Genomic DNA, 18,204 nt, shown 5'->3' on the forward strand with positions numbered 1-18,204 from the left:
TTTTTTTTTTTTTTTTTTTTGAGACAAAGTCTCACTCTGTCACCCAGGCTGGACTGCAGTGGTGTGATCTCGGCTTACTGCAAGCTCCACCGCCCGGGTTCACACCATTCTCCTGCCTCAGCCTCCCAAGTAGCTGGAACTACCAGCACCCATCACCACACCCGGCTACTTTTTTTTTGTATTTTCAGTAAAGACAGGGCTTCACCATGTTAGCCAGGATGGTCTCAATCTCCTGACCTCGTGATCCACCCACCTCGGCTTCCCAAAGTGCTGGGATTACAGGCGTGAGCCACCACGCCCAGCCAAAAATATCCTTTTTTCTACATTGAAATTTTTGACAACATTATAGTTCACATGCAATTATAAGAAATAACAGGGATAGCCTGTGTACCCTTTACTCAGTCTCTCCTAATGGTAACATTTTGCAAAACTATAGTAAAAGAACAGATAACACAAGCAGGATGTTGCCGTTGGTACAATCCACTCATCTTATTCAGATTCCCCATTTTACTTGTATTTATCTGAATCAGTGAGTGTGCATGTGTGTGTTTACTTCTATACTATTTTGCGACATCTGCAGGTGAGTATATGCAGTCAAGACAGCGAACATTTCGATCAACATCAGTTTCCTTCACGGTCCCCTTTTATAGCCACACCCACCTCCCTCCCACCCCTACCCCATCCCTAACCCCCTAACAACCACCAATCTGTTCTCCATTGCTAAAGTTTTATCATTTTTATTTTAAACATGCTATAGAAATGGAATAATGTAGGATGAAACCTTTGGTGATTGGCTTTTTGTTGACTCAGCATAATTCCCTGGTGATTTATTGGTATCATTAGTTCATTCCTTTTTATCATGCAGTCGTATTCCATGGTATTCTGTCATTGATTTAACTGTTTACCTGTTGAAGGATATCTGGGCTGTTTCCAGTTCTTGGCTATTATGAATAAAGCTTTTATGAACATCATTTTACAGCTTTTTGTGTGAACTAAGCTTTTATTTCTGAAAATTAAATGCCCAAGAGTACAAGTGCTAGGTTGTACAGTAATTACATATTTAGTTTTCTAAGAAACTGCCAACCTGCTTTCCAGAGGGGCTGTACACTTTTATATTCCTACCAGCAATGTATGGGTGATCCAGCTTCTCTACATCCTTGCCAGCATTTAGTGTTGTCACTATTTTTTATTTCAGTCATTCTGATAGGTGTATGGTAATAGCTCATTGTGGTTTAATTTGAATTTCTCTGATGGCTAACGATGGTGAATATCTTTTCATGTGCTTATTTGCCATGTGTATATCCTTTTTGTTGAAATATTGGATCATGTCTTCTGGCCATTTTCTAATTGGATTGTTTCTCACTGTTGCATTTTGAAAGTGTCACATATACATGTGTGTACACACACACACACATATATTCTGGATACTAGGCCTTCCTTTGTTAATATGTGGTTTGCAAAACTTTTCTCCTACCTGTAGCTTGCCTTTTCCTCCTTTCAAGAGATTTTCAGAGCACAAGTTTTCGATTCTGGTTAGGTTCCATTTATCAAGTTTTCTTTTTTTGATCATGCCTTTGGTGTAAAGCCTATGTCTTTAACCACGGTGCTCCACTGCTTCCCGGAGCCTGGAGAAGAGAGGTCTTGGTTTGGGAGGAGGTCTTTGGCTTGCTTGTGAGGTTCTAAGGCATATGGAGTTTAGGGCTGCCGGGAAGGCTGTCACAGGAAGCAAGTTTCAGCTCACTATCAGGATGAATTGCCCAAGGCCAAGTTTAGAGAATGAAATGTATTAGGAGTAAGCTCCCTGTCACTGGAGCTCAAACAAGGGCTGGCTGCTATCCACGTAGACTCATAGAAGGAATTCAAGCATCAGATGGGGCTTGGGCAACTGTATCCCTCATGTTCCCTTTTAACTAAGAATTTGGGAGTGTAGTTTTTTAATTACCCCTGCCTGAATTGGAGTTTTTAACAATTATATCCTCCAGGTTGAGAAATGTACAAAGGCTTTGGGTGACAAAACCGAACCAGTCTCAAGAAGAGGTGGCCAACCGAAGCCACCCAGTCTGCCATTATCTTGTCTAGGGACAGAATGCACGGAGGCCAAAGGCTTGCGATGGCACAGGCTCTGGGACTGGGGCCTATTCCTGGATCCCTGTTCCCATCTTGGAGTCAGCTGCACGCTGCCTGCCCCACCTCCACCCCAGCAGCCTCTTCTCCATTCAGACTGCCCTGGAGAATCCCTTTCTTTACGGCACTTATGAGACTTAATTACCAATGGCGAAGTTCTTTGAGGCCTTGGATGAAAGCAATGGGAGCAGCACGAGGCTTGATTAGGCGTGTAGAACTCTGGGCACAATTAGCTCCATGAGAGACTGGCCCTGCCTTTATCTGTCTCCAGTTCTGTGTGACTTACAGCGGCTAATTATTGAAATAAAAGTTGCCTGGCCACCCAGCTGCTGGAAAGAGGGCCCTAATATCTGTTAAGTCTGCCTTTAATTATTAGAGATGGAGGCAGCTTCGGGCAGTTAGGGTTTTCCTATCATTATGGGCCTTTTCCTCTACCCCTTTGAGGCTTGGATACTCAGAGATGTCAGTGAAATTCTGCCAAAGCTACATCTCTCTCCCTTGCTTTCTACATAGCATCCCTTTCCAAGATGCCTTTACTAATCCACCCTTCCTGCTGTGAGAACCTCTATTCACACCTCCCCAAGGGCCTTTGCAATCACTGCATCTCACAGAACTTCGAGCCCTAGATGGAGTATTTTAAATTCCTGTGTGTGTGTGTGTGTGCGCACGCGCACACGCACACATGTGCATTTTTCTGGGTTATCAGGGCAGTTCTCAGGTATAGATTAAACGTGACACCCCCACACCAACCCATTTTGCAGAAGAGAAAACTGAGGCCATGGAAGGAAGCAGGATGGAGCCGACAGCTTCTGGCTCTTCACTTGCTGGGATGTGGCTGACCCCAAGCCTGAGCTCCCGCCTCTCTAAAAACAAAATTTCCAGCAGCATCAGGAGGGCACAGCCAGTTGCCCCCTTCACAAATCTGGGGAGCTTGTGTGGGGCCAAGGAAGTGGATTCATACTACAGAAAAAGAGCCAGTTGGAGGATGGCAAGGGGGAGGGTTGGCTCACAAAGGTTTCCAGCTTTGGGGCTTTGATTAGGCAAAGAGAAAATCAGAGAGCTTTGCACCTAGAAGGACCATGGAAGTGACATATGGAGAGTTGTATGTTTTTATTCATTTTGGTTCAACCCAGCAAACCCTGGATGTACCTCTTAGCTGTTTTTAGCATTGGGGAAGAATCAAGATGTTGTAAGTACCAATGAAGTTAATGATCCGGGTGTTTGGGCATTTTTCCTAAGAGATGATGAAATCGAGGCACAGAGCAAGTCCTTGGGACTTTCCCAAGGACACCTCACCTGCTCTAAGAGCCCATGTGAGCACCAGCTGTGGGATGGAAGGACTGTTCTGAGGTCACTTTCAAACCGCTATTGTGTAGGCTTCAGTCATCACAAGTTGTGGGACGGCCTGAGTCATAGTAACTGAGGAGGAAATGTAAGGGCTGGGGGTATACAACAGGAAGTTTCTTCCTCTAGGCCCGTCCTGCCCCTGCCCCACCAGCAATGTTGAAACCTGTGTCAGCCACGAGCACTCTGAGCCCACACCCATTGGGCAGCAGTTCTGAGCTTGATCCAGTTCCATCCCCAGGGCTCACTAGCAAAAGGCCTGGTGAACAGAGTGACAATAGAGTCTTTGGTTTCTGAACAATCAAAGCAGTGGGCCAGCAGCCATTAAGCATGTATGCATACATGTGTGCATGTGTACACACACACACAGACACACACATCACCTCCGACAGGAGGGACAGCCTGGGTTATCCCTGCTGTCCTCCCAGCAGTGATCAGAGGCTGATGGTGACCTCTAGATTTCGATCCTTTCTGCTGCTGTGATAGCATCAGTGTCAGGTATGCCCAGGGCATAGACGACATGTAAGACAAGAAGCTATTGTGCACACAAGGTACCTTGATGGCACCCGGAGAAGCCATTGTGATATTCCTTCCCTGCTCAGCAGAACATCTTCTCTGGGCCTAAAGAGCAGAAAGGATGTCTCTAAATCCTTCCTTACCCACAGACCCACAGCTGTATGAATTCAGGCCCAGCGTCTGGCTGAGAAGACAGAGGAAAAGAGGGACCAACCCCTTCCTCCAGCTGTTGTGTTCAACCAAGAAGTTCCTTCAGGCTGAGGAGGCCTTTGTGTTAAAACTAAGAGTTTCACCATTTCCAGAATCCTTCAACTGATGCCTGCCTTTCTGGGATGCTGGTTTCCCTTCTGTCTCTCTCCTCTCTCACCTCACAGAGTGCAGGCCTAATAGGGAGCCCAGGTAATTACAGGTTAAGATTGGACGCAGTAGGGGACCTGTGATTAATCAGCCTCTCTCCTGCTTCCCTCTATTTCCTAGTGTGGTCCCAGAATAAGCCCAGAGAAAGTCAGGAAAAAAAATGTTTTTACAGAGAATTGGCACTCCAATAAACTGGGTTTCAGGCTTGACCCTTGAAGGGGTTTTCTAGGAAAAGGGTTTTTCTAGAGAGGAAGAAGGAAGTATTTTTCCCTGGGGCCTGAAGTACAGAAGAGACAGGCAACTTCCCAAGGTGCCACTTACAAGGAAACTCAGAGTCCTAATGGCCCCCTGGACATGGGGCCCCAGTGGGTCTGGCTTCCAAGAAAGCCACATGGGACTAAGTGCCCCAAGGGAACATGTGTCGGGTACAGGAGAAAGGGGTGCAGGGGGGACATTCAGGCTGCACCAAGAGGCTCCCAGTGGATTCCAGTCAACACAATGGGAGAGGCAGGCAGGCAAACGGGATCGTCTTCCTCTCCCTGCTCTGTTAACCCCTGCTTGGCTTTTCAGACCCGGCCCAGGGATTCCTTCTCTAGGCAGCCTCTGCTGCCCACTTCACCTGGTGCAGTGCCCCCTACCCCGAGTGTCTGTGTCAGTTGCTCTTTTGCGTCCTTTGTGCTGGAATCACCTGTAGACGTGTTTGTCTTTCCTGAGGGCTCTTCGAGGACCGAGACTGCATCCGCTCCAACCCCTTGTCCCCAGGTCTACCCTAGGATCTCATAAAGCCTTGTTGGTTGGGAAAGAGGGAACAAGGATGGACAAACCCAAGGAAAAGGTCACCAGAAAGGTGAGGGTTGAAAACTGTAGGAGACATGTTCACTCTAAAGAGAGGACACAAAGATACCCAGACCAGTCTGGTCTTCAGTCTGGAAGAGCTATTGCTGGGGCAAAGGCGTTAGGCTTATTTCCTGAGACCCCAAAGAGTAGAGCTGAGGCCTATGGAAGGAAGCTAAAAGGAGGCAGGTTTCAGCCCTCTGAGGCAGTAAAGTCCCCAGCTTTGGAGCTGGTGTGACCGCTCTGTAGGGATGGGACTGAAGAGGGTTCAGGCACCTGATGGGGCTTGAATCAGCTGACCTTTGATGTTGCTTTCAATCCTGACACATTTTCTTTCTTCTTTGGTTTTTTGTTGTTGTTGTTGTTGTTGTTGTTGTTGTTTTTGAAATAAAGTGTCACTCTGTTACTCAGACTGGAGTGCAGTGGCTCCATCTCAGCTCACTGCAACCTCTTCCAACTCTCAGATTCAAGCAATTCTCATGCCTCAGCCTCCTGAGTAACTGGGACTACAGGTGTGAGCCACCACGCTCAGCTAATTCTTGTATTTTTCGTAGAGGTGGGGTTTCGCCACATTGGCCAGGCTGGTCACAAACTCCTTGGCCTCCCAAAGGGCTGGGATTACAGGCATGAGCCACCGTGCCCAGCCTAACACATCTTCTGACTCTAAGATGCCACCATTTGTCAAAGGGAATTATTGGCTAGTATGTGGCTTTGGGGACAGGAAGGATGTGGACCAGGGAATCTGGAAGACACAGCTAACATAATACCATCTGTTGATGGAAGGCCTATTGTGTCCCAGGCCCTGCACATGCCCAGCCCTCTGGGGGGGTCAGGCAGCTCTGGTGGGAGCCCTCCCAGCTCCGCAGCTCAGGATCCGAGAAGCAGTGCCCACACAGCAGCTGTCTGCCCTTTGATACCTGGCCTCTGACAAGCTCTCTAACAGAAGGGCAAGATGGCTCCTGTAGACAGCGGCACCATCTGTCACCTGCCTGCCAGCCGCTGATTAGGGATGTCCCTGCAGCCAGGCTGGGCATGCAGCCACACTCCACCACACTCCCAGGAAAGCCCTGTCTCTGTCCCGACAGTTCTCTTTCTGTACGGGGCACGTGTCAAGCAGCAGCTGTAAAAGCACTTCTCCCAGGAGTCCAGGCCAGGTGCTGACTCAGTTTATCAGAAGAATTAATAATGTTTTTTAAAAAGGTGAAAGGACAAATAGAACCTTTAAGCCAATTAGAATACAGAATGACCTATACAGGAAGTAGTGTAGGTTATGATTAAAAGCTTGAACCTTGGGGTCAGAGAGACGCAGGTTTGAATCCTAGCTTTGTCACTTTTTTGTTGTGGCCTTCCAGGCAAGATACTTACCCTCCCTAAATCCTGGTTTCTTTGTCCATAAAATGGGGACGGTTTTGGGTGTGGTGAGAACTCAGTGAGGTAATGCATATAAAGACCTTGCTTTTAGCCACCATTATTATCATCACTGTCTCACTGTTGAAAAAGGCCGAGATTCTCCAAAGTGACAGCGCCAGAGAAATGTGCTCTGGGTGCCATGACAGAGAGTACAGAGCTCGGAAGCAGAGCTCCCGGATTCTAGTCCTGGCATGTTGTGTGAACTTGAGCGTCACTTTGCTACTCTCAGTTTCTAAATCGGTAAAGTAGGGATAGCAGCGCTTCCTTCTCTGGTTTGCACAAAGCCCAACACAATACTTGGTACAAGAACAGGTACCACCACAACCCATCCTCCCCACCCTCACTTTAAAATAAAGGACTCAAAGACCACACTTCGAAGGAATAAGGAATAAAAAATTCATGATTTTACACACACACACACAGATGCTACCCAGGACTTATATTTTGTGGAACACATTTTAGCTCTGAAATATTTATGGGTCCTTTTGACACACAAAGAACTAAAATATCGCCCTGTGCTTATGTTAAGGAAAACTTATAAAACTTTAGTCCGGTAGGAATTTAGTCAATTTCCTGGCTTGTTTCTGGCTGTATCTGAGGCTGCGAGGTAACCCGGGGTGATAACAGCCCCCATTTCCCTGCGGGTTTTGGCAGGGGCAGAGGTTTCTTGGAGCACTGTACTGTCTGTGGAAGTCTCTCTGCGAATGCTTCAGGCCCCTGCCCCTTCATAAATATTGCTGGAACCCATGTGAAGGGGCCAGGTTTGTTTCTTGAATTTCTCCTCAAACACCAAAAGCTTTATTTCGCATATCTCCCCTTCTTCCGGGCCCCACACTCTTGCCGTTCTTCCAGACCAGCTCCAGCCTCCCAAGGCAGTAGGGCCTCTGAAAACTAGCTGCAGGGCACGTTCCCTACCAGGTCCTCCGAGTGCAGGCTCTCTCTGCCACATGCATTTTGCATTTTACTGTCCACTTACATTTACCATGTAGGGATGTTGCTTTACTTCTTCTACCAGGCTGCTCCCTCCTCACTTCTCAAGCTTTCTCTCCAACCTCTTTCCCTCCCCAAAGTCTGAACTCACAGAATATAACTGGGCTTTTGTCTGTGCCAGGTTCATTTTTCCATGCTGTGATCTGGAACAGTGTTTTTCAGACTGTAGGTTGGCATCTCATTCATAATTCTAGTTAAGTAGGGAAGAAAATATCAGATTTCACCCTTGCAGGAAGGTTCAGCATCGTTTCATGATATTTTGTTTTAGTTCAAAATTGTAGATATATATGTATCCCGGATTGCAACATACGTGTATTTTTACTGCAGGCAAGAGAAATTTGAGAGCCACAGATCTAGATCTTTTTTCTCTCCTTATGTCAAAACTGTCTTTTCCTTGACATTCTTTGGTCTTTGTTTAGATGTCACTGTTTCTGGGGAGTGGTCCCTGATGGTCTCTCCACCTTTGACCCACCTTGGCCTGGATGTGGAGCAGGCCCCTGTGGTGTCCTTCCCTGCCTCTCCCTCTGTCTGACTTGCCCACTGTATAGAAGCATCTAGGAGTCGGAAGCACATCTGTCTTGTCCTCTGATGCCTCCAACGAGGCTTGGCACAGGAGGGTAGGAACTGGGAGCTGGGGGAGGAGAGAAGAAGGGAGTCTCCTGTGACGCCCCCTTGGATCTTTTGTAGTACTTAGGACAGAAAAGGGACTTAGCAATGATTACCAAATGAATGAGCCTATGGAACTAGGTTTTTGATCCTTTTCTTGAGGTTCAAATATTTTCTTCAGTTTCATATCTAGACCCTGACACTTGGAAGCCATGTGATCTAGAGCAATTCAGTTAATCTCTGGGCTTGTTATATCATTGATAAAATAGAGTAAATAAGAGAAAATAAAGATTAAAAGAATAATACCTAACTTACCAAGTTGTTATAGGGATTTGAAATAATTTACACAGTACCAAGCACATAAGGAGGTGTTCAATTAACAGTAGTTATCTTACTGTTATTAGCCCTTTTCCTGTCTTCAATGATCCCCTGATCACCATCACCACCAGGGGGCTCCCAGCCCTCCCCACATTCACATCCCTGTTCAAACTTTCCAGATCCATCTAAGCCCAGCTTCCTGTAAAGGAAACAAAAACAAAAACAAAAAAAACTACTGATATGGTTTGGCCGTGACCCACCCAAATCTCATCTTGAATTCCCACATGTTGTGGGAGGGACCTGGGGGGAGGTAATTGAGTCATGGTGGCAGGTTTTTCCCATGCTGTTCTTGTGGTAATGAATAAGTCTCACAAGATCTGATGGTTCTATAAGGGGGAGTTTCCCTGCACAAGCTCTCTCTTCTCCTGTCCTTCCCCACATGAGATGTGCCTTTCACCTTCTGCCATGATTGTGAGGCCTCCCCAGCCACGTGGAACTGTAAGTCCATTAAATCCCTTTTCCTACATAAGTTACCCAGTCTCGGGTATGTCTTTATCAATAGCATGAAAACGAACTCATACAACCACCCAAACATGGATTTTAGAGTCAGAAGGTCTGGGTTCAGGTCTCAGCCCTGTCCTTTACTGGCTGTGTGAACTTGATCAAAGAACTGGATCTTTTAGCCTGGTCTCAAAAATGAGAAATAATTATGGCTTTCATGGGAGTATGTGAAAAGCACTGTGCTCGATACATATGTCTTCTTCCCTCCTCTCGTCTGGGCCCACTCTCCTTCTCCACAGACACACCAAAACCAAGACCCACGTCAGCATAAGAACAAGCTTATAAAACTGCAGTTTAGACTTTATCAAAGAATTTGTCACTGATGGTGATGGTCCCTAGGGCTGACACCCCAGAGAGATGGTGAGCTGTCACCGGAGGGCTTGTGACCTGCTCATCTCTGGAACCTCCAGTGCCCAGCACTAGACTGGTCTGCAACAGTTTGTGACAATGAACTCTTCTCTAAGGCACCTTTGTGGTACTCAGGTTTTGCTTGGAGAAGAGTTTCAGAACACTGCACCATCTCTGGAGCAGGCTGGTGGGCCGAGTCCCGCCAGGGTCTTGCATGTCTCACAGATGGGGTCAGTGGCAATGTGCTCACCTGGGGGTCACATGCTCTTTGTCTTGATTGGAGCCTCTTTGTTTAGCCTGAGGCCTGCAATGACTGAGCTGCTAGTTTGGTCCTTAGGTATGTATTTGCTACTTGAGCTTCCCAAAACATTCTCACCTACCTAATTTGGTCTATGTTTAAAGTAGCTACATAATTTATTGTTTAGAAATAACAGCACAATAATAATGATGGCATTGACAGTAATGACTATCCATTCCCTTATACCAATTTAGTACATTACAGTTTACAAAACATCTAACAAACTCAGCCTCTCGGAATAAGTTAAACGTCTTGTGCCCAGGGCCACACAGCTAGAAGGTGGCCAGGACAGGCCTTACTCCTAACCTGGAGCTCATTCTGTCACTGTCAGGGTAGAGGGTTCTGGAAAGAAGGTTTGGAGTTGGACACATCCAGCTCTTGAGTCTCTTTCTGTGTGACTGCAAGCCAGTTATTTTACTTCTCTAAGCCCCAGGCTCTTCATCAGTAAAATGGGACCAATTCACAGAGGCAGAAATGGTGAGAACTCATCAGTAAAATGGGACCAATTCACAGAGGCAGAAATGGTGAGAACTAAATGAAAACATCTCAAGCACTTGACTGGTGCCTGGCCTATGGCAAACCCTGAGTAAGTGGTGGCTGGTGTTATTATTAGTTCGATGATGATGATGATTGCTGAAAGCCAAAGAAAGTAAGGGGTGAAGCTGTATCATTGGTCAGGATCCTAACAGGAAACAGAGTTCACTCTAGATGGCTTAGAGGAGCAGACTTTAATGAAGAGATGGAGGTGCAGCAGGCTCAGAGAGCCAGCCCTGATGGTGAGACACCTGGGCTCTAGCAACAGCAAGAAACTGGCACACCCCTGGGCCTGCACAGATGAGGGCAGGGGAAGATGTTAGCAGGGCCCAGTGTGAAGCGGAGGCCTGGAGGAGGGGCTACCTGTGGGAGAAGGCATGGACAGAGGACTAGAGAGCTAGAGGGGGCAGCGAAGACACATTCTGGCCTCTCACCTAACACGACCCTGCCCCCAGCTCCTCCTGGTACCGCCGTTAGGTGAGCCCACCCAACACCACTTGTAGAGGCTCAGCAACGTTAAAGAGTATGGGATGTCTGGCAAATGGCAGGCAGCTCTGCAGGACTGAAATGGAGCATGTGAGTCTGCAGGAGACAGGTTGCTCTGTGGCAGTGAGAGGAAGCAGAGAGAGACGAGGAAAGTCAGATCTCCAGAAGCTTTGGATGTCACGCTTATGGGTTTTATGGGGAACCCAGAGGTTGGCGGGTAAGGAGGGAGCAAACACGTTTAGGCATGGATATGTGCCATGTGCTTGTCCTGAGCCTGTGGCTGGGGGTTGCAGGGTCTGAGGTGGGCCCCTTCCCCAGCATTCCTTCTGTCCTTCTGCTGGGGAGCTCCAGGTCACTGCACTGAAATCCCTTGCTCCAAAGGGAGCATTTCTCCACTGTCACTCCTCTTTTCACCTCAACCTCTTCTTTCCCGCTGTTAAATGCCAATTTGAGTGTGAACCATACCTGACCTCTCACCTGTTCAAAAGCAGTAAATACTTGCTGAATTACTATATTAAGCCTAAAATGTGAAAAGAAAATGTAAAGGAAATGAGAACCAGGCGAATATTCTCCCTGCCTCAGCTTTGTGACAGGGAAGCTGTGCGTTAGGTGTGTATGTTCTTAATAATTTGTGGTTACTGAGCCTTTGCCTTGATGCCAGTGTCTTCAGTCAGTAGGCACACACTGATGAAAAGAAATAGTCATCCACCAATTTAACAGCCTAAAATGTTTCTCAGCCTTATTAACATATGCTTCTGAGGGGATGCTCCTTCCCCAGTTATAACTGACACCTCCCCGGAGTGTTCTACATTATGCTTTTTAAAAAGAAAATGTGTTTGTTTTTTCTGATGATAATAATAGCTAACATCTATTGAGCACTCATTGTGTACCAGGGACTGTATATGCTAGGGGCACATATTAACTCATTTAATCCTCAAAACAACCCTAAGGGGTTTTACAGATGAGAAAGCGCAAGCACAGAGCGGTTAAATAACTTGCCCAAGGTCATTCACCTGGTCAGTGGGGGATGCATACTTCAAGCCCAGGCTGCCTTTGAAATTTAAAAAGAGAATACATCTAAGCAATGCCTCTAATTCAGCCTTAGATTTACTACTTTACTTAATTGGTAGTGAACTACTAATATTTTACGTTATTTAGGCTTAATAAGAAGACATGAAGTAGCTGCCAAGTAGTTTCATTCATGCATGCACTTAACAAGCATTTTGTGAGCACCAGATACCAAGCCTGCCTACCCTCAAGGAACTCTAGTCAAGGGGAGAGGCAGACGTGAAAAAAGATCAGCTAGTGGGCTGCATGTGCAGTGATGAAGCATCATACACACAGTCAGAGAGGCCACAGAATTCACATCCAGGAAAGTGCAAGTGGCTCGGCAAGATGGAAGCGAGGTGAGCGAGAATGACAAGAGCCTTCATTTTGACCAGGAAACTACAATTGACCCCAAAGGCTCAGCAGGGCTGCTAGAGGGCATAAGCAGGACAATAGCATGACCTGGGCCTCGAAAATTTCCCTGGCACAGCCCATACAGCAGTTATACCCACTTGCTGAGTTCAACCTCAGGATCACAATTCTTTCTCCTCTTTATATGCGAGGGCCATGTAACCTTGGGCAGCATACTTAACCTCACAATTTCTCATCTGCAGTCTGCAGAAAATCATAATACTTATATCACAGGGTTGGTGTGAGGATTAAAGATGTTATATATAATCATAGTAAAAGTAAGCAATAATATTAGCTACTAAGAGTCTATTAGCTATAATATTAAAACCATTATTACTATTATGAGTTATTAATATGAGTTATTAGTGAATCATATTAATGATGGCTAACATTATGGAGTACTTATGCTTATTATTATCATCATCATTATTGTCACTCAGGGGTTAGAAGTAAACAGGCAGAGGCAGCAGTTGCCATAAATCCTCATTCAAATTACACCAGAACAGTGCTTTGGTTTGAAAGCCAGTATTGGGTCATGATATCAATTTAGAGTTATAATCAGTCATTTTTTAAAAAATGAAGGAGAATGAGATAGAACATATCAGAGTGCATTTCTCATCATGCAATAACTTGTGAATCTTTTGTTTCTCTTTTATGCATATTTCTCATCACGCAATAACTTTTGTGAATCTTTTGTTTCTCTTTTATACATATAAACACACACATTCACATACATCAATGTGTGTAGTGGGTCACTATGTAAGATGTTATAATTTTTTTTTTTTTTTGAAACAGGGTCTCACTCTTGCCCAGCAAGGAGTACAGTGGTACCATCACAGCTCACCATAGCCTTGACCTACTGGGCCCAAGCTATCCTCCCGTTTCAGTCTCCTGAGTAGCTGAGACTATAGGCATGTGCCACCATGCCTGGCTAAAGTTTTGTTTGTTTGTTTGTTTGTTTGTTTGTTTGTTTGTAGAGACAGGGTCTTGCTGTGCCCAGGCTGGTCTCGAACTCCTGGCCTGTAGTGATCTTTCCACCTTGGCTTCCTAAAGTGCTGGGATGACAGATGTGAGCCACCCCATGCTTGGCCATAATATGTTTTTCTAATTATGGACTGCAGTCAAGAAAGTTTTAAAAACCCTGGAGTAGAAGGTACTATCACTGATCTTCCTTGTGGTCCTGCTTCTCAGACACTCAGAAGACTATCATCTTGCCAGCTATTGGGAGACTGAGCATCAGGATGGCAGAGCTCAGAGCTCTGGGTTTGAGCCTCAGTAACATAATTTGATTTCTCTGTGTCTTGGGTTGCACCCCGTGCCCCAGCATTAATTTCCAGGGATATTTTGAGAATTGGGAACCAAAATAGTTCACCTATTCATCTTAATTGGATCTAGGTATAATCCTGAGGCATTGCAGTCTAGTTAGTGCCAGCTTTGCAACTAACTCACCATGTGGCCTTAGGCAGGAGACTATATGGCCCTGGGTCACTGTAGCTTCATCTGTAAAATGGGGGTGAAAATAATTGTAATCTCTACTTCACAGTTATTATGAGGCACCAATAAAATCACAAATGTTTGTACTCTTTGAAAAATGGGCCAAAGAGCTGTCTCTGATGTCCATGATCAAAGGCAGAATTTGGAAACTGCGAGCCTCAGAGCAAATTCGACTCAGCAGTCTGTTTTGTTTGGCCTGCAAAGTATTAAAATTAAATAATAATAATAATGGCTCAACATCTTAAAGTCATACATATAAATATCTAACTCCAAATTTCCAGCTTGTCTTAAAAATTCACAAGACACCACTACCCCCCAGACATTCCCACCCATACTCCCACTTTGCAGCACAGGCAGGCACTTAGACAGACCCACCCTCCCAGCTGTCAAGGCCCCACCCTGGATGCTGAGGTCTGATGTTGGCAGCATTTATCACAGCTCTTGCTCTGCTGTTTCTCTAATCGGACAATGAAGCAGGGGAATGCCTTGTGTACCCATGCTGCTCTGAAAGATGGAGCAATGGAAAGCCGGAACTGAGCAGGTTGTGTTTCATAAAAACTAAGTGATGCCCTATGTCTCTGTGGAGGATATTCTGCTTTCCTTCCTTCTGTATTGAGCTCCTGGCCCTGTATGGTTGTGTTTGCTACCCCAGAGCTAAAAGAAGACATTTGGAGGGAGAAAGAGGGTGCTATCACAAGTCAAAAATCCAGTGGTGTCAGTGTAGGGCAGAAGGGTCAAGATGGGGAAAAGAGGATAAAGGGTTATTAGGAGCTTCCCACCAGTCAGACCCCCTAACAACACCCAGGTGCATGGGGCAGACACTCGGCTGCCCAGTGCTGATGGCGGCACTGATGAGATGGGCAAGTCTAGAGGTGAGGGACATTCTCTGAGTAACTGGAAGGGCACTTTTGTGTACTAAGAGTAGGAGGGAGACATCTCAGGGAGACAGAATGGAATAGGAAAAATGCAGGCTTTAGAGTCAAACAGATCTGAGTTCCAAACCTGGCTTTGTTACTTGACACCTAAGTGACCTTGAAGGGGGTTCTGAATCTCAGTTTTCTCATCTGTCAGATGGGGATGCTTAGCTGGTTAATGAAACACATCTTTATTAGGCGCCTACTGTGTACCAGCTCTTGCTCAAGGTGCTAGAGACCAGGAGTGAGCAGCACAGGTAAAGTTTCTGCGCTCATACGGCTTATAGGCTAGCGGAAGGAGATGGGCAAAAAGCAAATAATTATATAATCATCTGGTGGTGGTAAGTGTGGGTTGGTTGTTTATACCTTGGCTCGTTTCCAAAAAAGGTTGGAGAGAGTAATAATATCTCGGAAGGTATGAAGATTTACTAAGATAATATATGCAAAGTGCTTATCCCAGTGCTTGCATGCAATCATCCATCTCACAGATTTTTAAGGAGCCCTGGGCTAGAGCTTGGTCAGGCCCTGTTCCACGTGGGATGTGATGGGAATCAAACAGGCTTGGTTCCTATCTAGGGATATTACTAACCGCCAGTGCCCTCTGGCCTTTGCTGTCAGCTTCCTTGGTGCCCATCCCTGGAGGAGGCCTCTTCAAGGTGAATAGGCTAAGTAGCAGAAAGGGACAGCATTTGTAATTGGAGGCCCTGGGTGCGAGTCACTTACCGGCTGCGTAGCGGTGGAGCGGTACCCTCACCTCTGCTGCCTGGGGTTCTCTGTCCACACTGCTGCAAGGGTTAATCCAGGATCAGGATGAACCCGGGAATGTTCTCTGCCTCTCACGCCCTATCTTCGGTTTCCCTGGCTCTAGACCACTCGGCCCTGAGTGCGGCGAGGACCCTATTTGTGGATGCGGAAGAGCGCGGGCCGGAGGCCATGGACGTGAAGGAGAGGAAGCCTTACCGCTCGCTGACCCGGCGCCGCGACGCCGAGCGCCGCTACACCAGCTCGTCCGCGGACAGCGAGGAGGGCAAAACCCCGCAGAAATCCTATAGCTCCAGCGAGACCCTGAAGGCCTACGACCAGGACGCCCGCCTAGCCTACGGCAGCCGCGTCAAGGATATGGTGCCACAGGAGGCCGAGGAATTCTGCCGCACAGGTGAAGGCAAGGCCGAGGGGGCGGGGCCTGGGCGCAGGGGATTTTGGCTCAGGTAGGCATGGGCTCGGGTAGGCGTGGCGCAGGTGGGCCTGGGGCAGGTAGGCGTGGCACAGGTGAGCTGGAACACCAGTTGGGGTGCCACATCAACAGCAAGTCTCTGCCATTTGGGCACTTGGACCTGGTAAAAGCCTGCCCTGTAGTTCATTCTTAGTTCATTTATTTTCTCCCTTACTCTTTTCCCTGGCATAGTGAGGTGGTTAGGAGCTGGGCTCCAGTGTTTGTCTACCTGCCTAGAGATGAGTTAGGCTTCCCTCTAAACCTCAGTCCTCAACTGTTAGATGGGCGTGAGAAGCCTCTCTGCTGCATTGAATTGTCGTGAGGACTTAATGAGATGGCCTTTCAGTGGTAAGCATAATAGCAAGTAAGTGCTGAATAAATGTTAGGTCCTAGTTTTGCTATTCATTCAACAAACGTATTTAGCAGTTTCTTTGTGTCAAGCCCTGTGTGACCTTGAGGGGAAGACCTTCCTGAGATAGTTAGACATGAAAACTTAGTAATTTGTAGGATATCCTGGTGCCTGGCTCCCTCTCCTGTACTTTCTGCCTACAGTAGTCCCCAAAGCGTATCCATCCTGCCCCAGTATTCAAATCCATTCTTCTTAGCCATTCCCTCTGACACTTCCCAGTGCAAGCTATTACCATTTTTCTTGGAGGATTAACCACAATCACCCCCCTTCACCCAGAGCTGCCTGCCTCGAGCCGTTCTCTGTACTGCAGCCAGATGAAGCTTGGGGGTGACTCCCTGTTGCCCTTCAACTGAGCTCCCCCTAACATAGACCGCTTTCCCCAAATCTGTTCCTGTTTCTCTATACATTTTTTTGTCCCCTGACTCTCCACACTCCACCACTCATGAGCCAGCCCTGCTGAACTGCTCAGGTTTCCATACCTGTTGTGATATTTCTTTCCTACCATAGTGCCTCGGTGATTCCTGTTTTTCTGCCTGCAGATGCTTGAGCCCTCTTTGATGCCTGTTGGGTCATGACCAATACCTGACAATTTGTGCAGCCATCCTGATTTTGCTCTGCCCTTCTCCCTCTTCACAGACGGGGTCAGCTGAGCACTGTGCTATGTAATTTATACGCATTTTGACAATGTTATTTAATTCTTACAACAACCCCAGGGTGAATCATTTGCCCAAGATCACGGAGATAAGAGGAGCTGGCCACACACACACACACACAGAGCACACCTATGACCTCTTCATTTCTATTCTCTCCCACAGGCCTGTATCCATGTGAAAGCTGACCTGTTAGCAGGGCTGCCTGTGAGGCTTGAAAAATGAGCAGTCCCTCTCCCAGCTTATGGTTAAGGCTCCAACTCTCGCATCAAACAGACCTTTGAATTGTGGCTGTGCCATTTTTACTATTCTCAGCTACTTCACCTGTGCAAAGGGATAAACAGTGCCTAATAGGTGGTGAGGATTGATGAGAACTGTAAATAAAACACTTGACACCAGTACCTGGCACAGAACGGATGCTTCAGAAATGTTGCCTGCCATTAATTGTCATCTCTGGATCTCACTGAAAGGAAGAGACAAAATGGTCTCTGAAAGCTTTCCTCTTGCTCTGTCCTGTCCGTAAGTGACAGAGCTCAGCCCTGGCTGGCTTGGACCTAGCACATGAGGCTCAGGGAAGGGGTAGCTCCTTACCTTTGTAAATAACAAATAAGCAGTCTCATCTCATAGGCAGGCATGTGCGTAGCAGTTTACAAAATACTCTCCTTCAAATTATCACCCTGGATCCTCAAAAATCCTTTGAGGGTAGCAGGTCATAGATTATCATCCCATTGTAAATACAAGAACATTGAAGCTCAGGTGATCACCAGCCCAAGATTGCACAGCTAGATGTTGAGTGAGATGGGATGTCAACTCGTGCCCTGAGCCTCAGGAAAGAGGCCAAAAAGGACATAAAGCACGTAAACCATGAGGACTTCTTAAATTGGATGAAGTAAATCTTCCAAACTCACACATCAGAGGAGCTGACTGGCTCAACAGGACCATGGAACCCTTAGAGTGAGCCCTTATCTTGCATTTCTCCGGTCCAGAGATGTCTTAGCTCACTGGTATTGATGCTGAGTCTGGCTGCTTAAAAGGGTATGCAGGACAAGCCATATGGAAATCAATGCAGCCCAGGCTGTTTGTTGCAAATAAATTTGATTTTTCACTTAATGTAAGAGTCATTCTTCATAACATGTGAGTGGCTTCTCTTTGAGAGGGCCAGCCCAGCAGAGAATAGATAGAACTGTGGATGGGGGCAGGGGGCGAGAACAGGACAGGAGAGAGGAGTGTAGATCAGAGAGCGGCCAGGGAGTGTGATGTGCAGGGAGAGCGGGAAGCAGACTGAGGAATTTAGGCTCTAATTTAGCCTTTTTTTTTTTTTTTTTTTTTTTTTTTTTTTT

The 18,204-nt window shown here is 46.6% G+C and overlaps 1 protein-coding gene across 1 annotated transcript in view; it reads left to right on the plus strand.

Moving 5' to 3' along the window:
• TENM4 (teneurin transmembrane protein 4) overlaps nt 1-18,204 on the plus strand; it is a 562,312-nt gene that overhangs the window by 128,982 nt on the left and 415,126 nt on the right. Inside the window, exon 2 of the mRNA XM_017895920.1 lies at nt 15,461-15,748. Coding sequence (XP_017751409.1) covers nt 15,461-15,748 — 288 coding nt within the window. The remainder of the gene's footprint in view (nt 1-15,460; nt 15,749-18,204) is intronic.

The sequence above is a fragment of the Rhinopithecus bieti genome, unplaced genomic scaffold (assembly GCF_001698545.2).
Source record: "Rhinopithecus bieti isolate Rb0 unplaced genomic scaffold, ASM169854v2 scaffold_26607, whole genome shotgun sequence".
NCBI lineage: Eukaryota > Metazoa > Chordata > Mammalia > Primates > Cercopithecidae > Rhinopithecus > Rhinopithecus bieti.